The 23,907-nt window shown below is 38.3% G+C and overlaps 1 protein-coding gene across 3 annotated transcripts in view; it reads left to right on the top strand.

Moving 5' to 3' along the window:
* The window catches only part of DEUP1 (deuterosome assembly protein 1), an 85,567-nt gene extending 64,634 nt beyond the window's left edge, over positions 1-20,933 (top strand). For all 3 annotated transcript variants that reach the window (XM_042838816.1, XM_042838814.1, XM_042838813.1), the window contains exons 4-6: positions 3,164-3,277; positions 6,259-6,462; positions 20,634-20,933. In XM_042838816.1, coding sequence (XP_042694750.1) covers positions 3,164-3,277; positions 6,259-6,462; positions 20,634-20,744 — 429 coding nt within the window. In that variant the 3' untranslated portion in view covers positions 20,745-20,933. The remainder of the gene's footprint in view (positions 1-3,163; positions 3,278-6,258; positions 6,463-20,633) is intronic.
* The last annotated feature ends 2,974 nt before the right edge of the window (positions 20,934-23,907 follow it).

Below are 23,907 nucleotides of genomic sequence, written 5' to 3'. Positions count from 1 at the left end.
TTTAGCTGACTCATTCTTGGATACAGTAAGATGCTGATCTCTTATCAGAATTCCCAGCCTTGACTTCTCAAGAGTTTGAAGTTCCATTATTATCTGCTGAGTAGTGAAATATTTACTGAGCCAATGGGAGACTGACCCAGCACAGAAAATTGGCACTTACAGAGTGAGATTCCACATGGCAGCTTCTCCTCGAATACTCTTACGGTACATTCACTGGCACAGAAACATAGGACTGAGCAATATAATCTCTAGCTCTATTAATTTTTCCTTCTGCTTTCTTACTTAGCCAGTACATTTTCTTTGCAAAATGAAACAACTTCCAGAAGAGAAATTCTAGAAACTGTTGAAAAACAGCGTGTAGTTGATTATGTAGAAAATTAACATGAGGAGATGCTGGTTCAAATTCTGTTTGGAGAGAAGATTATTAAACTGAGTGTTTCCTGTACTTGGAGAACAGTCTATCCTCTAGTCTGATGTAGCATAGAAGGATCAGAAAAAAAAAAATCAGTATTTTCTCCAGCCATCCTTTACAGAGATCATGAAAAAATTAATGTGTGCTTCAAGCATTCCCTGACCTGGTTCTGTAGGGCAAGTAAGCAAAAGAATACCAGTAGAAACTAAGTGTGAGCTAGTTGCATAGCTTTTAAGCATGGTGAGGACTTAGATGCTCGTGATTTAGATTTATATATGTTTATGATGGTAGACAATTTAAACACTTGGAGAACTCCACAAATGAAATCTTAAGAGCTGACCAATTATAAATACTTTCATACTTAAATTACAATTTAAAAGTATTTTAGGATCTATGTTTTGATCTTGCCTATCCTTCCTGTTATGATGTAACACGTAGGGGCAACTTCTGCCACCTTCAGGTCACTTTACATAACAGATAAATGATGTCTTTTCCACGTGGGAGAGTCCTTATCATCAGAAAATTTGCTAAGCTTTGGATTTTGGCAGAGCTACCAGCATCTGCCACTGCAAGAACAATAAATGGGTTATACATTGATAATTGACTAAACATACCAGTAGTCTGATACTGCCTGATCCAGCTCATTTGAGAATGATCTCATTCAAGATTAAAATGAGAAAATAATGTAAGACAATTCTATCATTTGATTAATTAAGCAGTATGAGAAATGATTGCTTGAAATATATACAGAAAATTCTAGTACTTAGGAAATAGTCAGTGTTGAAAATCTACTAAACTCAGCAGTCCTTTAGTAAGGCCTTAAGCCTGCAGTCCTCATTTAGCAGACCAAAACTGCATCTGTATGACATTTGGTGAAACTGAAGGTTTTTTGTTCATTTAAAATACCAAAGCACACATTATGAAAGCTAAAACTTGTATTAATCTATGTTGAAAAGCATTTGATCTCATTGCAGTAGCTGTGTATGTATGTGTGTATTAGAGGAATATGTCAGTTTAAGATAATTATAAAAACTCATCTCCCTTTTTGGGACCAACATTTCCATTGTGAAAAAGGCAGATCCTATAAAGGCTCATAAGAGCATTTTGCTTTTCGCTGTATAAACCAATATCAGAGAACCACAGAATCACAGTATGGCCAGGGTTGGAAGGGACCTCAAGGATCATGAATTTCCACCCCCCCGCCACGTGCATATATACTGTAATTTTGCTAATTGTTCATCCAAACAAGAAGAGCTAGAACTTTATTAGCCGTGGAGCTCTCCCATTTATTTGTAGACTATTGCCTTTAAAGTCATTTGTGACAAGAATACAAGATCTGATATAAGAAAAAATTCCAGCAGTGTAAATGGGAATATAAATACAAATATTTATCAATACAAGCATATGTATATAAATACAAAACAATTCTATTTATATATAAGTCTAAACCCAAACACAAAACTACTACTAACAAAACCTGATTGTAATAACATTTCTTGAAAAGTTCGTGCAAACTAGGTGAAGTTAGGAAAAAAGTCCAGAAGCAGCAATTGAACAATTCTACAAGAAGTAACATTTATTCACTGTAGCTGCTGTTCCTTTGCTCAAGAAAAGGAACAACCAAAAAAAGCACTCAAAATATTTGTCTGATTATTAAGGGTTTGATCCCATGCTGATTACTCTTACTTTTCTTTAAAGTCACAGGAGCTGCCTGCCTTCCAATATAATTGGTGTTTTATAGTCATAACTGTAAGATTTACAGCAATTGAAGTGATTTTAAATACTTTGTCATTTCTATTCAGCGATTGAGACCTTGGTGTACTGATGGACAGTTGGCTGAATGTGAGCCAGCAGTGTGCCCAGGTGGTCAAGAAGACCAATGGCATCCTGGCTTGTATCAGGAATGGTGTGGTGAGCAGGACTAGGGAAGTAATCATGCCCCTGTACTCAGCACTGGTGAGGCCCCACCTCAAGTACTGTGTTCAGTTTTGGGCACCTCAGTACAGAAAAGACACTGAGGTGCTGGAGCAGGCCCAAAGAAGGGCAAGAAGGCTGGTGAAGGGCTTAGAGAATATGCCTTATGGAGAGAGACTGAAGGAACTGGGACTGTTCAGTCTGGGGAAAAGGAGGCTGAGGGGAGACCTTATTGCTCACTTCAAACACCTGAAAGCTGATGGCAACAAGAATGGAGTTCATCTCTTCTCACTGGTGACAGGTGACAGGATGAGAGGAAATGGCCTCAAGCTGCGCCAGGGTAAGTTTAGTTTGGATATCAGGAAACACTTCTTTACAAAAATAATTTTTAAGCACAGGAATAGGCTTCCCAGGGAGGTGGTTGAGTCACCATCCCTGGATGTGTTTAAGAACCATTTGGATTTGGTGCTCAGGAACAGGATGTAGCGGAGGGTTGTTAGTTGGGGTAGTATGGTTGGGTTGTGGTTGGAGCCGATGATCTTTAAGGTCTTTCCAACCTGAGCAATTCTGTGATTCTGCAATTCTATGCTTATTTCACCACGCAACTTTTTCAGATTACCAGCCTCTAAGATTATTTTTTTCCAGAGAGGCTGTCTTGTGGTTGGATGGCTGTTTTATATCATTGGGGTTTTTTTCTTCTTTCCAAAATTATGGAAATATTACATATCAGCTACAGAACTGTGCTTTTCTTAGAATGATAAAATTAATAAATTATTTAGATTAAGGAAAAAGAGTAATTTTCCTTCTGCTTAGTAACTTTGTTTTGCTGTATTTCAGGAATTTGAAGCAAAATTGAGAGAATGGGATGAGGAAAAGACAATCTTCCAAAATCATCTCATGTGTTTAGAAGCTCAGCAAAAATTATTGTCTGAGAAATGTAATTCGTTTCAGGTAAAATTCCTACCTTCCTTCTTCAGAAGGAAGTCAAGAATTAAATGAGCTGTTTGCTCAGTTTGAGTTATTTTAATCTATGTTTTGAAATCTAAACACTCCTAAGCTTATAGCAAACGTAAAAATAATATGGACACATTATTTTAAGTAGGAAAGATCCATACTGAAAGATACTGATACATGCAGTTATTTTAATTTTGTTTTTCTTATGTAATACAAATAAATCTCGCAATGAAAACTATGATATTTCCTCTGAAGATAACTGTAAAAAGCAATGCATGTTCCTTTTTAATTTTTCAGGTATACTGTGGACTTAGATTTATTGTCTATGCTATTTACTAACATATGTAGGTTGCTCTGAAAGTAATGTCTTATTCATTTCCATGGAAGTTGCAACAGATGCAAAGAGAACAATAACACTGTTGATAGTTCTCAGCTGCAGAACACTATTTTTCAACATATTCACCACCATTAGCTCTGCATTTTTGCCAGGCACAAAGATGAGCCTGCACGCCAGACTTGTGAATGTCTGCACCAGCAGAGGTGAGCTGCTGTCACTGTTGCCACTGCAGTGACGTACCACCCACTGCTTCACTGTGCTCACATCCACTGTTTGGTCTCCAGGAACATTCAGTAAGCATTAATGAATGTCAGTGTGGAATTTTTTCCACACTGAGAAATTGAATTTCACACCTCCAAACTTCCATGTCAAGTCTCCATTTTGTCAGACTGCCATTCTGCTGCTCATCTGTCACATGGCAACAAAATCTGACAGAATATTAGCAGGAAATTTCAACCTCCACTGCCATCCTACCAATATTCAACTCTGACACTGTGGGTCAACAGAACAAAAACGGGAGGCATTACTTGCAGAGCAGTCCTTGTACAATAATTGTGATGACAAGTTATGAAATTTAACTTCCACTGTAGATAGAACATCTCACTCCTGTTTGGTCAAAATATGAAGCTCCCTCAAATCTGAGATATCGCCTCACTATTTGAGGATCATAAATGAACATTAACTTCATTTATACAAAAAACTGGATCCCTCTGTGCTGTTCCAAAAGCTCACTTAGATGTGTTTGTTGGATTACTGATACGTTTTTGATCATAGTTTTCATCTTTCAGTTACCACTCAGTCCATTCTTGGTTCTGTGATCCATTTTTTACTTGCCAGTTCACATAGTTCTTTATTGTATTTATTATATAACCTAGTTGTATAGAATATTTTTTATTGTGTTAAATATTTCCATTCTAGAACAAAGAATACATTTAATGATTTCTTGATGACCTATTGTGCTCTTAAAAAAATTTAAAGAAATAATTTAAATATTATTTGGGCTACAAAATAGCTCAAAATGAAGCATTGGGAAGCCAATTACATTGTTCACTGGTAATGCTCTTTTCCAGTGGGACTAAGCTCATTGAATCTTAATCTGGTGAAACATGTTCTTAATGATTCCTACGAGACTCTTTACCCATATCCACTATTTCCAAGGATGACAGTTACATTTCATTTACAGATCTGGAAAGCATTCTTTTGCTATTACTGAACTTTCATACAAATGGCTGAAAAAAATATGTCTTTGACTTGACAAATCCATTGGCTGGTGTATGTTAAGTTGATTGTAAAGTAGACAAACTGAAGTAGAGTACTCAAGATGATCATCCACATTTTTCTGTCAAATGTTCAGTTCAAATGGCTATCATCAGTGAACTCTCTTTGAAGACAGCTTTTGTCACAACTGTAACATCATACGAGTAACATCAGGCTAGTTTATTAATGATAAGTTTGATGGATTGTTTCTAAAGCATCAATAGGTTCTGCATCTTTGGTCCAAATTCTCATCTGTAAGATTTTTGATTTCCAGAATCAAAACTTTTATTTCACAGGATGCTTTGACATCTTTGCTTGTCAAACTCCATAACTTAGATGTTGGGGACCTTAATCTGTTAGCCACATACATTAGATTTACTTGCCAACTTATATAGGCTTTTTATTTAATATGCAGCCTGTGGTCCATTTCATCCAGCACAAGTTAAGAGAACACAATCAATGAAATCAGAAGGGGTCCAAAGAAAGAATTCCTTTTCGCAGTCATTATCAAGGAAATAAAATATATGCAGCACTACTTTTTTTATTTAAATTTTCTTGCTCAACTTGATCTCTTCACATGATATACGCTTTGCAGGTTATTGGTGTCATTTTTCAGCTAATTCTGAATTTCAGTCTTCTGAAAGATTAGTGCTGCTGTGTCCAAGTGGAAGGATCTGTATGGATAATTTTTTAAACAGTTACCATAGTGATTGTGGTTCTTCACACTGCCTATGAATTCACAAATACCACCAGTACCTATTTTCTGAAGTTTTCTTTTTAGAATTATTTAATGAGTACAAGAAATTGAAGAAACTGAGTGGACTACAAGACTGTTTCCAGAGATGCTGAATGTGCAAATGATTTTTCCACAAGATTAACAATAATGATTAAAAAAAATACAGTTACTGCAGTAACTGAGCTACAAACTGCATGCTACTCACCTTTTAGTCAAAGGCTAATGCCGATCCTGAGGCATACACACACATCTCCTACTGAGTTCATTATATCGAAGAGTAACATTTCTCTCAAATCATTTTTTATAGGTAACTGCTTTGAGTAAGTCATCATAATCACCTTGTCACTTGTGAGGCTAATTAATATCAAAGTGCGAGGGAAATACACAACAGAGAAAAATTGTTGAAAAAATTCTGTACTCTTGTAAGTTTTAGAAATGTTATTCTCACTGAACATGATGAACTTGAGGCTAAGGAAGGGAAGTGTCTTTTAGAATAGTGATACAAACCTTTCCAAAGGTGCCATCTTTTCTAAGCAAGTCCTGATGAAGAAAATAGAAATTAGCTTAATCACTTCAGTAGAACTGTTTTGACCTGAAAATTTAGATGTAATTATTGAATTTCATTAAAAATATTTTATTGTTTTATAGAAGCGAACTCGGAGTTATCAATTCCAGATAAGCAATAAGGAACAAAACCAGGAAGAGATTGTTAAATATGGCCAACCTGAAAGAGAAAAGGATGGGTTAATTGTTGAAAAGCTAACAGCAGCAGTTAATGAAATGACAATAAGCAGGAATAGATTAGAAGAGGAAAATCTGAAACAACTGAAAATGTTCCAAAGCCAGTGCCAGGTAATAATACATCTTGTTTTCCATAAATGTTGTGGAGCATTATTTTGGAGCATTATTTTAATATGACTATACTTTAAAAAGTAGTTCTAGGATGCCTATATACAAGGTCTGTACAGTTGTTTTTTGTATATTCTTTGCAGAAACATGGAATGAGCTGTGAGCAGTCAATTTTTTGAGTAAGATGTGAAAAACATTTGATATGCAGTAGTGTATCTTATTCTTGTCTATTTATCTCGATTTTTATAATTTTCCTCTCCCTGTAGCACCATAGAGTGAATTATCTTAATTCACTTGGCTCCTCGTATAAAAATTATTTGTACTGAATGCCTTTATCTGGTTTACATCTTGTTGCACAAATTGCCTTTTACATACTAAATAAGTAGATATAAAAGTCTATGGTATAGTTTATTGTTCTAAGAATATTCTTCAGTGCAGTGAATGTCTAGGCTGGCAGCATTGACGCATGAGATTTTATCCTATCTCTAGCTTAACATTTTTCTGCTCCTTTATGGAGACAGCTGCTTGTGCCTCTTCCTTTGATCATAATCTATGGATTCTTACAAGACCGAGATGAGATACCACAGAATCATAGAATGTCTTGAGTTGGAAGGGACTCCAGAGATCATCAAGTTCCAACCCCCTGCCACTTGCAGGGTTGCCAACTGCTAGATCTAATACTGGATCAGGCTGCCCAGGGCCCCATCCAACCTGGCCTTAAACAACTCCAGGGATGGAGCATTCATAATCTTTCTGGGAAACCTGTTCCAGCACCTCACCTCTCTCTCAGTAAAAATCTTCCTCCTGATATCTAATCTAAATCGCCACTCCTTTAGTTTAAAACCATTCTCCCTTGTCCTGTCACAGTCTACTCTTGTAAAAAGCTGGTTTCCCTCATGTTTATAAACTCCCTTCAAATATTGCAACGCCACAATGAGGTCTCCCCTCAGCCTTCTCTTTTCCAGGCTGAACAAGGCAAGGTCGTTCAACCTGTCCTTGTCGGGGAGGTGCTCCAGTCCTTGAAATATCTTTGTGGCTCTCCTCCAAAAGCTCTTAACTGTTAACTGTTATCTTAACTGTTTTGGGGGCCCCAGATTTGGATGCAGTACTCCAGCTGAGGCCTCACAAAGGCAGAGCAGAGGGGGACAATCACCTCCCTTGCCCTGCTGGCCACTCATCTTCTGCTGGAACCCAGGATATCATTGGCTTTCCAGGCTACAGGCACTGCTGTCTCAGGTTGTTTTTCATCAACCAGGGCCTCTGTGTCCTTCTCAGCAGACCTAGTCTCAAGGAGCTTTTCTCACAGTTTGTATACATATCTGGGATTACTTCAACCCAAGTGCAGAGCCTTGCACTTTGTTTTGTTGAACCTCACTATATTCACAAAGGCCCAAGTTCTCAAGTTTATCAAAGCCTTCTCAATGGCATCCCTTCCTTCTGCTGTATCAACTGCACCACTCAGCTTGGTGTGACCAGTAAACTTGCTGAGAATGCACTCAATCCCATCATCTGTGTCACTGATAAATATGTTAAAGAATACCAGACCCAAGACAGTCCCCTGGGGAACAGTGCTCATTACTGGCCTCCACCTGTACATAGAGCCATTGGCTACCACCTTCTGGCTGCAACTTTCCAACCAGTTCCCTATCCACCGAATTGTCCACCCTTCAAGCCTGTGTCTCTCCAATTTAGAGAGAAGGTTGTGGTGGGTGACCTTGTCAAAGACCTTGCAGAAGGCCAGGTAGGTGACACTGGTCACCTTATCTTTGTCCATCAGTGCTATCACTCCATCATAGAAAGCCTACAGATTGATCTGGAACGACCTTCCTTTGGTGCAGCCCTGTTGGCTATCTCAGATCACCTGCTTGTCTCTGATGTGCCATAACTGTCTTGAGAATATATGAAATACTAATCAACAAGAGATTTCAGGATCCTTTCTGCACACTCTTCCATTGTCCTTAATTGCTAGAAATTTCTCAAGATCCAATTTGTTCTGGGCTAATTCTTGGTGTAAGCTAATTCTTTTGATATTATAATGTAGATATTCTTGCACATTCAGCTTATTTCATATTTTGTTTTTAATTTAAAGGCATTGATCATCCTTTGTACAACTTACTTGCAATCAGAAAATAAAAATGCTGATTTATTACTACACGTACAGAGTCAACAAAGCCAACGAGAAGTGCTAAGCAAGGTACTTCATACTGTTAAGTGTTTCTAGATCTTACGCTGCAATCTTGGATTTTGAAAGCTGAAAGCAAAGTATTGGCCGTAATAATTCTTGTTATTTTTGGTAGAGTCATTATTGAAGGCAATAATCAAGTCTGTAACTGTAGTCATGGTTGTTTTCATGTCATACATTCTACAGTGCTGTTGATGACAAATTTACAACAGTAAATCGTCATAGAAAGCCTACGGATTGATCTGGAACAACCTTCCTTTGGTGCAGCCCTGTTGGCTGTCACAGATCACCTGCTTGTCTCTGATGTGCCTTAACATATCTTCCAGGAGTATCTGTTCGTGATCTTCCAGGGCACAGAGGTGAGGCTCACCAGCCTGTAGTTCCCCAGGTCTTCCTTTTCTTGTAAATGGGAGTGATATTTCTCTTTTTCCAGTTCCCAGGGACTTCATCTGACAGCTACAGCTTTTCAGATATAATGGAGAGCATCACAGCAACCACATCAGCCAGCTCTCTCAGGACGCTGGGCTGCATGTTGTCTGGCCCTGTGAACTTGTACGCATTCAGACTCATGAGGTGGTCTTGGACTTGCTCCACCAATGCAGTGTGGGGGAGTTTGCTCCCTCAGTGGGGTTTTCTACCTCTTATCTTCAGCCTTTTTATTAGCGAATATTGAAACAGATCAATAATAAGATTTTAATTTCTGTTTTTTTTTCCAGTAACATGATTTTGCTTATTAATCTAAGCACTTCAATATTCAGGAATATATTGAGTGGCCTATAGAGAATTTATCTGGAGAAAGATAAATCTGTGATTCTGTTGGACTGGATGATCTTGAAGGTCTTTTCCAACCCTGGAGATTCTGTGAAGATCATCTATTTTTCTTAACTTCATTTAACTTTAGTTACAATATACTTCACAGTAATCAAGATATATGATGAAGATTTATTTCAGGTATTGTCAGAACAACCAGATCCTGCATATGTGATGTTTATACATTTGATTTGCACATTAGTTCCCCAAGTCACTGGACTGTATGCAAGTTGACGGTATGCAAGCAAAAAGACCTGCTTTGGGGAATGTGAAAAGGTTTCCACAAACAGTAGTTGGATTAGAATATATTTGGAGAAGGGGGAGCAAGTTAATAAGGGGCACAGGAAGAGTCAATGGCAGCATGCTGCATCCTTCTTTAAGAAAATCTTCAAGGAAATGTTTTGTAGGGACATCCATACAAGAGAGCAGGAAGTGCAGGATCTGTCATGAGCCTGAAGGAGCAGGCAAGTGAGCATATGAATTCTGGATGGAGGACGAGGACAGTTGGATGTGGGTTGGGTGAAGGAAGGAGGAGGAGATGGGAGTCTTGGTGGAGACAAGACTGATTTCCATGGCAGCTAGCCTGGTAGTATGCCTCACACATCTTCCATGCCTGTGAGTACTTTATGTATGCTTCCACCTGTTTCTTTCATACTATTGGTTGGAAAGAATAGCAACCTGAATGGAAGGTGGGTTTGTCGGCTGTGAAGAAAACATGAATTTAAGAAGATCCAAACTGAGACTAAAGAGTATTTCTCAATCTCATGAACTGTTTGACAAACTTTGTTGCAACTGTACATGAGAGGCAGCTTGAGAACATCACACAAGAGATTTGGTTCTTGGAAAGTCGGCATTAAGTCAGACAGTGGACACCAATTTATATAGAAATACAACATATAACTGAAACAGTTTTGAGCAGAGTTGGAAAACAAAAGCTGATCACAAAAGTTTTGAGTCTTCCTTTTGATATCAAACATGGCAATCTTTTTCCCAAAATAAAAGAGAACGTTTGGTGAATTTTTCAACTTCAAACAGTCTCTGAAAAAAGTAATATTGAACTGGATATTTTCTAAACAAAATCTTATGCTTTCATTTTCATTTTGGTATTTTTTACTAAGTGCAGTAAATGGTACATATCTAATTTTATTTTTTTTAAATGATGCGTGAAACTCCTGACCTGAAGTTTCGTACTGCTGTGGCTGCTGTTATTGCTGGTATTGCTACGTTTCACAGGAGGAAATACAACTTCTGTAAATGTGCATGGAGACTGCAGTGTGCCACAGGTTATTTGACTTCCACTACAACTGTGAAGCATTCCCCTTATACGCTGCATAAACAAATCAGAGGTGTACCCACTCACACCTTAAATTAATGTACTATGTACCACTTGTGGCTATCTCTTGGATGTTAAAGTCATTAAGATGATCATAAGCAAGTTCCTGCTGACAATTTTAAAAATTCATTAAGCTTTAGTTCGCTAGAAGATGCCCAGACTTGCATTTCCAAGTTTAAAAAGCTATCTCAGGCTTAACACAGGATTTGATGAATGAATCTGTCCATACAATCCCCATTAAAAAAAACAAAAATGCTTCATATCTGTCTTTGGCAGCTCTTTCAGCCAGAGGAAAACCCTGGGCTTCTTGGAAGGAAGGTCATTCTAATATGAAACCACCTTAATTTATTACTGTTCTCATAGATGACTGTTGGCTTTAATTGACATTGAAATAAGCTTTCTCTATCCCCAAAGTTTTTATCTTTTCTTTATACCTTCTCCACATACTCTCCATATTTAAATGTTTTCATCATTGAAGATGATTTTCACTGATGAAGCCAATGTGCTTAGCCTGCTTCTTCAGAAAGTAAAGCATGTGAGCTCCCATAAGAGGTTACTATAAACACAAGCACAAATGAGGTGACTGCTCAAGGCAAAGTGCACTTTCATCATGTGGCAAAAGTGAAGGGACGAATCTCTGTTAGGACTGGAAACCTACTGACACAGCTGGATCTTAGAGGATCTTAAAGGATCTATCCGTTGTAAGGAAGTTTTCACTACCCTGTGGAGATCTCACATCTTTCACCATCTCACCACTACATCAGCTATTGCAATGGATTAACCGGAAGCAGAAAAACTAATATTTTCAGAAAAATGCTTTCTATCAATTTTTAAAAACCAAGTTAATTAAGTTTGATTTTCAATGTCAAAGTAATACGACTGATTGTGCAGATATTTGGCCGTTAAAATCCATTGCTCTCTTAGTCAGGGAGAAGTATGTCAGCCAGCACACGCTGTGTAAGGCATGTGTTTAGCATCACTGAAGTCATTGATCTCATAGGAACCAGGCTGATTTTATATCTATATGTGTCTGGAAAAACCTATTCTGTCTAAAATTCTCTTTGTGAGGGCATTCTTTCTTCACTTCTCGTCCCATGCGTCTCCACGCCAACAGTAATATTGTTTTTGTCAAGTACCTGTATGTGTTAAATACTCTACAAACCCACTGAAAGCACTTATTCAACTGCAGTTGGAGTGAACTTGCATTGCCAGCTTTAACAAATGGCCTCTTTTCTTTCACAAACTTGCAGAGATTTGCCTACCTCCACATCTGTATTCAAACTAGAACTCTGGTTTCAGATGTTATTTTGCACTGAACTGACAGAAATTTAAGCCTCAACTGTGAAATTTGTCTCAAGTGAGGGCATGGGATCCATATCAAAGCACCTAAATGTAGGTGGCATGTTTCTCCAAGATAGCAAACAGCCCCAGCAATCTTATGGATTACAGCAGAAAGTGGAGTTGCTGTAAATAATCGGTGGTTTTGGGGGGTGGGTGGGGAGGAGATGTCATTTCACTGTGTGAAAGATACCATAACTGTAGGCACCCAAGTCTGACAGTTCTGCTCTCACTGAAGTAAGCTGCAACATAACTGTAATAACTGTTATTGAACACGTAGGAAACCAGTTCTGGAGGGGAAGAAAAAAAAAAAAGAAAGATCACATAGACTTTACTGTGGGTTTACAGAAGAAATTAGTTCCAAAAAGGTCAGAACGCAAAATGGAAAACAAAAATAAAACAAGCCCTGTGGTTTTATTACTCACAGCATCTGTCTTCAGTTGGGGCGGTGCTTTTTCACTGCGCCCTTCAGAAAAATAAGAAACAGAATGGACTTTAAAACAGGCCAAAAAATACATAAATCATTCTCCCATGCCCTGAAAAGCAGAAGAATATTTAAATGAAAAGCAGGAAAGAAAGGAGAATAATTTCAGGTGATCTGGAAAACTGGAGGACTTGGTAAATGTTCTCAGGCAGTTTTATCTTCAAATACAAAAACAAAAATTATAGTAGCCTACTTGAAATGTGCTATCCTGCAGCATTCGGAGTATCTTAGCCACTGCAAATTTATAATCAAAGAAAAGTGCATTCTTGCTTAGTTCTCCTTACTGTCCATTTGTGGAGTCCTCAGTCTCACGTTGAAGGCCCAGTGTGCTTATGGATTAGCAGAGTTCATTAAGACTGCACAGCCATCCTCTCCCAGAACTGAATGTTTGAACTGATGTCAGAAAATGATGGTGTGAACATTCTGCAGACAGCACTGCCCTTTCACTGTGCTTGGCAAATTCTTTCTTTTCTATTAGAAATAAAAGCAGGATCTAGCAGCAGTGCGCATCCTTAGATATTCATAATAATTGTAATGTAGTGGTAGAGAACTGGATCTTTAAAAACTTTTGTACATGCATTTCAGGTCTGTGAAATGTTTTAGAATCTTTTCAATGATAGGATCATTTCAAACAGCTCTCGTGTTTAAGTATAGTGGTTGCCTCCCAAGAGTGAAATTTCTTTTATTTTCATAAGGATGGAGCTCAGTACAGTGGCATTTTCTACTATTTCCAGGAAAATTGTAGCAGAAATACAGTAAAATATGAAAGAATTGATTTTTTTTTCATTTTCTGGTATATCGTACAAGTAAAGATGCAATTGAAAATGAGTCTAATTCAGCAGACATCTGGGTAAGATAGTATCAAAATTTTCTGCTCTTTAATCAATGTGGTTTCAGAATCATTCAGTTATCTGTCAGGAGAAGGTATTTCAAAGGGAAAGCAAAGAGATTGCTTCGTGTTGAGTTGCAATTAACCATAAAAGTGTTTGCTTGACAGAACTACAAATGAATACAGATGCATGCTTTTATATCCATGTTACATCCCCTGTAAGAAGGATAAAAGAGTTACAGAATACTACAATAAAGGGCTTAAAATTCCCAAGTTTCCCTTGTTGTTACGAAAGCATGTTCTTGTGCACCTAAAAAAATGCATACAGATGGATATAAATTAAGGTTGCAGTAAAGAGGCAGCTAGTTTCCTATACTAGCTTTTTCTTTTTAAGTGATTTAAAAATTTATTCTAACTACTCAAACACAGTTGTTTATATTAGATCAAAATTGACTAATTATCCAAATAACAAATAATAGGCTTTGTTTCCCATCTCATTTATACTTTAATATTTTATTTTTAGTATTTGTGTGGCTAATTTCAGTCTCTTTCCCATCGTACTGAAGCAAGTTTGTGGTTTAGATCTTATCCTGAAAAATTATATGGCAAGGTTACTCAGCTTAAGTTGCAATTAAAAGGTTTAAATCAGAGTGGTTTAAGTGGGAGCTGAAGCGAAGTGTGCACCCTCAGACATTCACATGAACTTCACTGGAAAGCTGCTAAACTTGTGCAGGTATGCCTTGATGCCTTGATGTGTGAAACAGTTTGAACAGTTTGAGTAACCAGAATTTCACAAACAAACCAAAAGGCCTGGTTTTGCTGTGATAGCTTTCACTTTTAACTGCTCTTCATATTTTGATTTTGAATTTTTACTGCTATTTTAGAACTTTCCAAAATGAAGATGAAAGGCATGTGAAACTTCAACAGACTGCCATATTCGCAGCCAGCGGATACCGTAGAAACTGTAGTCCTACTTCACAAGGCCAAGGTTATATCAGTGGTTCCAAAAGCACTTTATCTTATCACTTGACAGAGGTCATGAAATGGAACTAGATGATAAGTCTCCATCACTAGCAACAGAGCATCCTTTGTGTTTTGGTGGACTGCTTCCTGAAAAAGGCAGAGCGGGCATTTTATTAAGCCGTGCTTACAATGCAGAAGAAATCAAATTATCACTAAGTAACTGTTTCTCTGTATTCTCAGAGATCCTTCTGTGGACCAGATGCAATCTTGGAGGAGCCAAAGTTTAGATTACCTCAGTTGTTATTATTCATTCAATGCCAGCCCAGCAAAAATGAAAATACCTTATCCTAACATAAGTGCAGTTTTTCTGAATATTAGACATCCCCTATTGGGCCTTATTCTGTCCATTAACAGTGATGGTAATTACTTGCCATTATGTGACTGTGGGACAGACTTCTACGTTAGCTCATTGCCATTTGTATGGAAGTACTCTGCTTCATATTCTCTTCTGCAGGTGTACTGTGCTTTAAGTCTGTTTCTGTAATACCTGCAAACTTACACCTCACATGCTGTTAGACTAATTGGGTTTCTACAGCATGTTGTTGGTGGGTGAAATTAGAAGAACTGTAACAGCTATTTTCCATGCGTGAGCTGTTGTATTCAGAAAGGAACAGAAATAACTGCTGTAATCCTTATTTTTCTTGAAATGAAATGATGCAAAATTCTTTCTTTCAGTCTTCACGGGATGCAGATCTTCATAGGGTGCAGATTAGCAAAATCCATGAAAAGTGGGATACATCCCAGTTTGCCTATGGAAATTCTTAAGAAAAGCTTTCCAGAATTCTTTGAATTTTATACTCTTCCTTAGTATCTTTTGTTCTTCCTTACCCACTGTAGGCCACTTTTTTTTCCACTTGAAAATTCAGCATTCATTTTCCAGATCTCAAATTGTGTGATCACACCGAATTTTTATAGAACTAACGGGTTAATGAGGAGTGGACTGTAGCCATCTCTCTGTCCAACTGTGATATATGCTTCTTTGTACCCAGGAGATCCTAAACTGTGTGTGGCGGAGTCATCTCAAGAGAAGAAAATGAAGGACTGTAATTCAGCATTTACTGGGAAGAAGTAGGCAATATTCTTGCCATTCCACGCAGTAATTAGGGTGGAAGAGGCATCATGACCCCAAGTCATCTTAAAGCAGGTTGCAGTGACCGTACTGCTGTTCACTTCAGAGAAGTGCACGCACCCTTTCCTGTCCGCCGCCTGGCTGCTGGAGCCTCATTGCTGGTGGGCAGCAGCTCAGAGATGGCCTGCCTGAGGAACAGCTACAGCGGTGCAGCCCTTCAGTGTCTGTGCTCCCAGCAGCTGTGCCCCAGTAGTCAGAGAACAGGGAGGGAACCGCACAGTCCTGAATGTTTGACCTCACTTCCGTTTTTATTTTCTTATGTTTTGTGTAAATGTTAAGTACATGACTTTTAGTTTCTCGTGGATTGGAAGTTTTCCTCTTTAAACTGCTAGGAGCAAAAGGAATTGTTTGAACTTTTTCAGGAAAGTCTGATAAACACCAGTCCTCATCCTCTGTTCTGTCAGAAGAGTCAGACAGACAGCAGGGCTCAAAGCTTCTGTTTCCAGCCAGGCCGCGGATAACGGCCATTCTGACACAGTTTTGCAATCTACAGGGAAACTGTTACCCAGCTGGCACTCAGGACAGGGTTGATGCCAAGACAATTGCCTAGGTAATGAGGAAAGTACTTGCCAGAAGATGTGTGGGCAAAGTACAAATTGAACTTTTAAGTAAGGGGTGTTTCTCATACAGAGTTTTATGTCCAAATCAGAGGGATCCAAGCAGGTAAAAGTTCAGAAGATCAACAAAATTAATTGATCATTCAGACCGACTGATACTACAGCTTTAGAGGCAAGTCAACTGTCTGTTACTCTAGAGTTCTTTGTTTGAATGGAAAGCCACTGCATGATGAAACAAGGAGGAAAAAATACAGCGTATTGTAAATCAGAGTTCTTTGGCAGATTTTTCAGAATTGATGTTTCATGTAAGTCAGATCTCCGGTATATTCAAAATTTCTTCTTAAGAATATTGTAGCACTAATTGAAGACATCAGAACAAGGGTGATGTTCTGAAACCTACAAAAATTACTCTTTTAGTATTTAGAGAAGTGAGAAAATAATCACTCAGGCTTTTGACAAAGACCTGGATCTCCTCTCCCACTAGAGAATCTGTGAACAACCTTAATGAACAGTGCACTGAAGTCACTGTCCTTTCACATTCCTACTTAGAGGTTACAGAAAACCACTCCTGCCTTTAAACTAGAATGCTCTGCTAGGATTCACTGAAAATTTCCAGAAACTCAGAATGTATTGTTTCCAGGCTTTCTAGATTGAAATAGATGTTCTTTGCCTGAACAGTACGTTATGGTGTGTTCTTCTATGGAAATGAACAACTGCACAAAATGGCCGCTTGAACCATTCCCAGTCTCTGGGAAGACAATTCAATAGAACAGTCCAATCTCCAGCAAAAGGTTTAATCTTTTGCACTGAAAAAAAAAAAGAAGAAAAAGAAAAATAGCCAATAAGTTTCTGTGCAGTTTCAGAATAGTCCATTTTTCATGATTTCTCTCTATTAGCCGGAGCAAGCTGTTCTGTACATTGTGCTCTCCAATCTGGATCTTTGACTTTTAGTCACAAATACTTTGTCATGTTTCTCTTGGTGGACATACATTGTGTGCTCTTGCTTTCAAGACTTGGTATAAGACAAGAAAGGCTGTAGCATTAGGAAACTTTTTAACTTTAAGGATGGGAAATTACTTTTGAGTAAATTGAATGGAAAGCTATGGAAATTCTAGCATTGGACATTATTAGGAATGATTTTGACTGTCTTGGTCCTACCATGGTTCATGCTGCTCACTTTTTAGGTGTGTAGATGCTTGAATGTTCAGGTCCTCCAAATGCCTTCCTCAGTGGCTTGATGATATCCTAGGCATCTTGATTTTTATTTTCATATACAAGCAGAAGCACATTTTTCTTAGAAGACCACACCTCTACCTGCTGTCTAAGGTGTATCACAGTGTAGGGTTGGAGGAAACTAGCCCAAGAGGCCTCCAGACATAGCCACAATGAGGCTAAAATTAGCCAGACCAATTCCTAGGCTTGTTGTTGTAAGAACTTTCCTGGGAAGCTGAAGGGACTAAACACGTGAAGAGTCTGGAAGCATGACTTGACTTCTAAATGTAAGACTATCCCAAACATTAGTGCTTTCATTTACCCTGCTTAATGAGCAGCCAAGAAAGTAGGCACAACTCACAGGGCAAGAAAGAGATTGACTCTAGTCAAATTAATTAGGCGCCCTGTGAGTGAGAATAGGCCTGGCTTTCTGGAGTGCTTCTGCCCAGCAATCCAGTTAACTTTGAGCTGTTCTTGTCTAAGGAAAAGATATATTTAACACATCCCATGTGGAGATTCACATCTTTATCAAATTTTGCTTCACTGCCAGCAAACAATGAGGCAAAAAGGTGATTCTCATTACTGGTCTACACCAAGGAAATATGGGGTCAGCTGACACATGAGTAATGAAAAAGCAGAGTCCTTGTTGCCTATCTACCCAAAAAGTTAGGTTGAAATCTTAGCAATGGTCCCATTTCTGTACAGCATACAGTTAGGAAACTGAAAGACAAAAAAAGAAGTGTTATCTGAGGAAAACAAATTCAAAAATAAAGACGGAGTCTCTCCTGACACGTGGGTTAAAGCAATTTCTTTATGGTTTTCCTTCCTCAGGCACAGAAAGCAAAGATAATACAGAACAGAGTGAAAAAAACAGATCAGAACCTTGGAAAACAAAGCTTACTTGCTAACAAGAAATTTTGCCTTTTAGACCTGTTTATACACAACCTTCTCACAAAGTGCATAAAAACAGTGCATTAGGGATCTATCTAAAATGATAGCAATGTCTTACCCCCAGGATACTAAGGTGTAAGGAACCATCATCTGCTTGTTCTGAGTGATAAACGTTCTTCCCTCAACACTGAGTAAATTCATAAATGTCTCATTTGGGGCTTACATTGTGTTTCAAGAAAGAACATCAGAGTAAGCACCAGTTGAAGCCAAGGACACCAGTATTTTATCAATGGCTTGAGCATGAGATCCATGTGTTTCTCATGACAAGTCAGCAACTGTAAACATTGTTAGAAGGAATTTCTCATAACTTGAGATAACATTTCTGAAGACTAATACTCATATCAGTCTGCTGTTGGAAGGGGTTTATTTGCTCAGTATTGATTTCAGAGGTGTTTCTTTAAGAAAAGCCTCCATCCAGAGGGTCTTCTTCGTAATGCAAAAGCTTTCTTGAAATACTTCAAAATAGCACTGCGAACTCTATCACTGAGCCCAAACTTCACAAGGAAATAGCCCATGAGAGTAGCAGAAAGAATGTGCTTGTGTCCATGGTATTCAAATTCTCAGGGAAAACTCCTTGTACAAAATCATGTTGATTTGTGAGTGGGAAATCCTGTACATGTTTATAAGGAAAAAGGTGACATAAGGTGATTTTCCTCCAGAGTTTTTCAAGCACTGGAAGATCAGTGCTTGTGCAGGGATTCATAGAAGAATGTTGTGCAACAAGGGGATTCAATACCTCTAGTTTGTTCCTTCCTATGTAGCAAATCATGTCACTTTCTTCCCCACCCTGCTAAAACACTACTTTGGAGGCACTAGGAATAGGAAAATTCTGCTTTATCTGTGAATTTCCTTTGAGGAGCTGTGCATGTCCAGAAAGCCTGGCTACAAGGGTGGTATTACATCCAGTATTTATTTCTGACCATCATTTACTCGCTATAGTTTGAAAAGTAAAGGAGTTTCCTTTAGGAAATCCCTAAACTTCATATCAAGGTTTGCTGCAAACAGTTTGAATGAACAGAATAGTGCTGTAAAGTCTTTCTATTATGTAGTTTGCATCTTTCGGCCTGAAAAAGAGCAGATTTAAACCAAGCCACAAGCAAAGACTGAATCTGCCTGTAATTGCTGCAGAAATAGGGAATATGTCATTCTGATACAATGGATCTTAGAATAAAAAGGTGCAGGTATGACAGAGCTGACATTTTGCACAAAATATTTGGATATTGAAATCATTTGGAGCCATCCCCATCTGATGTATCGACAGATAACTCTCCATTTTACATTCTAGGAAAAACAAAACCAGGCATTCTAGACTAATAATTCTATCAGTTACTAAAATATTTTTTACATACAGTTTAATTAGGATAATAAATTTTAATAATCTTTCTCAATACATAGCCAAAGACAGAAAATTACCTTTCTCTTAGTCAGTATTACAGTAAAACTACAAAGCTGCTTTGAGTTAACTGTTAAAAATGCATGTCATAAAGTTGTAATTATCTACACAAATAAACACTGAAGTTATTTAAAGCATGGTGATTTCATTTGATAGAGGTTTCTTTTATGAAGACATTCCAATGAACAGATCTTAAATATTAGCAAAAAGAATTAACAGAAATTGCTTCTTACGTGTTTAGAACTGATTCCAGCTTCAACAAAGACTTATTCATGTCTTTTCCTAAGTTCCATGACAACCACTTTAAAACTGATTTTCCTATGTTTTATGCTTCAGTCTGCTAAATCCCCATTAAATGGAAAAAAGATTTTTCGGTGACCTACTCATAGTTTGGTACATTCTCCAAAATATCAGGCCTTGATGTTAATGGCACTGAAATGAGAACAGATTTTCTTCCTTTCCTCAGAAAGTATCTCATGAGGTGGAAGAGAATCAAGAGAGAAAATTACAGGAGGCTATCAGCAGTACCCAACACAGGTTACATTCTGCAGTTCCAAAGGACAAGTTATTGTCCTCTGTCCTGGTCTAAATTACACAAGTGACTGATGTGACCTTTAGCTGATCCAAACTTTGGAGGTTCTGAAGCAGCATAATTCTGCTTAACAGGATATTTACATTTTCAGTGGAAAATCTACAGCCTAATGTTGTGAATGAACGTCAGAGGTGTTGAAATGTATTCAGATGATGTTACTTAGGCACCTGAACACATTTTAAAACATATGTTCAGAGTTATGTCTTTTTTGAGAGATATGAAGAATTACAGGGTTATTAGCTGCTCTGTGCACAGATGTTTTACATTTAACAATTGATAATGCAGGCATGTTGTTGTACTTGCTGCTGTTTGCTAACCATGGCTTTCTATGCACGTCTTAGTCTTCTCCTGAGACATCCTTCCCTGCAACAACACAGAAGTTCCTTCAAGAGGAAGAGAAACCTACCAAAGAGTTTGAAGAATGTTTAAATTCACACCTTGAAGAACTGTAAGGACTTTCTGAAAACATGCTTAAAAAATACACCGGGCTTCAGCAAAGTAAGCATGCTTAAGCTCATCACACAACTAAGAAAATAAACCCGCGTTTAATCACTGAAGAGTTTCTTAATGTTGGAGATATCCACATAATTTTGTGAGGACAGCATCTCTCATAAAAGCAGATTTTATTCATGATTGCAGTGCCGGGCGTCCCGCAAGCAGGAGCACACCTATGGACACAGCATGACAGCCCTTATACCCTGCTTTCTCCCCTTGCCCCCCCCCTCCCCTGTTTCCCCACTGGCTGGGTACGCCAGGATCACAATCTTATCAGAAGGTTTACATCTGTTATTGACGGGGGGGGGGGTGATGCCAGGCCTTCCGATGGCTCTTCAGGCATTTCCTCGCACTTCCTCAGGCATGCCATGACTGTTCTCTGGTTTGATCTCGTGCAGGACATTCTTGCAGTGTGTGTGACAAAATATGCATACATACACCTATGTACAGAGTGTGCATTCCTGGGGAAGGTTCCTCTAAAGGATAAGTGATGTAAACTATCAGAGGTCTTCCCCAAGTTACGTAGAAGGACTCCCAAAAAGAAATATGATAGCGGAGAGCATGCAATATCATTACCTGACTATATTATAAAACTCTTCCCTAGACATATTGCAAAATATGCCGTTTTCTTTTGCATAGTTAAATCAAGAGCCTGTTGCAGCACTGTACATTAAGTAAGACGTTTTCAATTCTGTGGTGTATGAGGGCTAGTAAGTGGAATTATTTCCTTGCAAATACAGTCAGCCAAGAGAAATTCTCTAAATTGCACAGAGCAGGAATTATAAGGGCTTTTAGCTGTGTCATAGCTCCTAGCATTAAGAGCTTATCTGTGCTCTGGTTATTCTTGGCTATACAAGTAACCCTTGGGACTCCTGAAATGAGAAGTTTGAGCTTTTGATTTCTTACACTGTAAAGCCATGCACACTGTTGAGGAGCACAAGCAGACAAAGCACAAAGCTACTTTGAAGCCACCTCTATTACCTCTTTTTGCAGACCTACAGATTTTACCTGGACAGAGTCTGATCACAGGTGCTTTCCGTGCTTTACCTTAATACTTAAGATTTTTAAATCCCATCTTCAAAAGCACCTTCAAAAGCTTTTGATACTGTATTGGCTTGTCGTTTAACCACACTGGAATATAGAAGAGCCTTCTACTTCTGATGACTTGTGATGAGTCTTAAGAAATGGCCTAAATTCCTTATATTTTTTCTGCAACATGGGAAAACATTCTAAAACTGAATAGAGCTGATTCGACTCCATATGCTAGAAGACTGCACAGTGTTGAGATTCCATTTATTTGCAATTCAAACTGGATTCTATTGCTGCGTAAGCGAAACAAATTACAGACAGTGTTGATGAACCACCAATTTCAGTGAAAGAGATACTGAAGAAGTGCTTTCCAGCATGTACTGCTGCCAACTGCCTGGAAAAATCTGGATAAAAATAATACCAGACTGTCAAACAGCTCCAGTGCGAGTAAAACAGTGCTATTGATATTCAAGACCACAGCAAAAATGTAAATTGTCTTTGCAAGAGATATTTCCTTTATGACAAAATTCACTACATCACACACAAAATACCAAGATTTTAAATACCAGTTTGCTATAAAATGAGTAATGAAGATGAGGGAATCAAAGATTCTTTACAGGAAAACTCAGAAAAATTGCTAGACTCAGCTGGAGGAATGAAGAGTGAATAAAAAGATAATGAAAGGACATTTGAACAGACTAAATATATATCTGTCCTCAATTAAAGGAGAGATGCATCTGGATTTGTTAAAAGAACTAATGAGAAAATGTAGGGACCTCTATAAGTGGAGTGAAATTTTAAGATGGGAAAGATTTGCAGAAGCAGAAAGTAAAATGTCTTTCAGAAGGGCAGAAGAAGACAAGGACTGTTAGCTGGTGAGCCAGATTGTTTTGCTGCTGCAAGGTTTAAACATGCACAGAGTCAGCATGCTCTGGATCTCCAGAGGAATGTGCCTGAGTCCAGTTAACTACCCAAGGATCCTGCTCACGATGCAAGTTTGTGTGATCATGTAGAATGAATGAAAGAAGTTATCAAAAAATGAGTAAGATTTTCTTTCTGAAGCCTTTCACGATCTGGCCAAGCTCTTAAATTTGGCTAATGAAACATCAGAGTCAGTTTCAGCTTGGCTTCAGTGTAATACCATACAATTAACCTCTACATGAAAAGCATTGAAAACTGCAAAGCACTGGTGCCTGAACAGCCGGCTTGTTTTCACCTGCACTTCCTGCACAGAGCATATTGCACTGAAAATGTGCTGCGTCGGTACAGATTAAAGTCCTGGCTCTTAACACCTCCTTAACTGAAAGATCACCTTTCTCTTCCGTGGCCAAAATCAGCAGAAGCTGCTAATCTCTCAGCTCGCATTTGAACAAGGGCCCAATGCTGCTGCAGTCAACTCAGAGCCACAGCGCAGCTCTCCGAGTATGGCTGCAACAAGGCCTTGGAATCATTGACTGATGAGCAGTATTTCTGAACGAGAGAAGATGGTGTTGGTATTCATGCAGTCTTAGGAGTAAAATTCAATGCAGATGCACGTTTTAAAATTTTAAATTGATGAAATACTTTGATTGTATTAAAATGTAGAAACTTGCTTGAGCTGGTGAGAGTCTGTTCAGGATATCCCTGAGTCCATCATGACTGAGGCAGTTTATGCACTAGATGACATTTCACATTACTGGGAAAAAAATTTAAAGAATGATGGACAGCAGAAATAATAAAGTCTGAGAATTACATCCCTGCAAACAGGGATTGGAGATGCATGCATACTGCTAAAAGAATAACCGGATGGTCCAGGGCTATAAATGTCTGAAAGTACCAATAAAAATGAAAAAGAAATGAATTATTAATTGTAAGTTCTGTTGCGAGAACAAGGTGAAACGCTATGGAGCTAAGGATTAGCCAGAACATACAGAAGATTGCTCCTCTACTTTATGAAGAGCTGGCAATGCAAAATTCTTATGAGCTGCTGGACTTCTTTTATGATTTTTCAAAGCTTCACCGAAAAACATTTTTGGCTCTCAGTTGAAAGACCAGTTTTAAATAAAAGAACAATAGTTCAGAATGCCACCAGCCTTTTTTGCTGAAGGAAGA

The sequence above is a fragment of the Centrocercus urophasianus genome, unplaced genomic scaffold (assembly GCF_019232065.1).
Source record: "Centrocercus urophasianus isolate 14NV4802_14NV808 unplaced genomic scaffold, USGS_Curo_1.0 seq_9, whole genome shotgun sequence".
NCBI classification, from domain to species: domain Eukaryota; kingdom Metazoa; phylum Chordata; class Aves; order Galliformes; family Phasianidae; genus Centrocercus; species Centrocercus urophasianus.
This window is presented reverse-complemented; position numbering and strand designations above follow the sequence as displayed.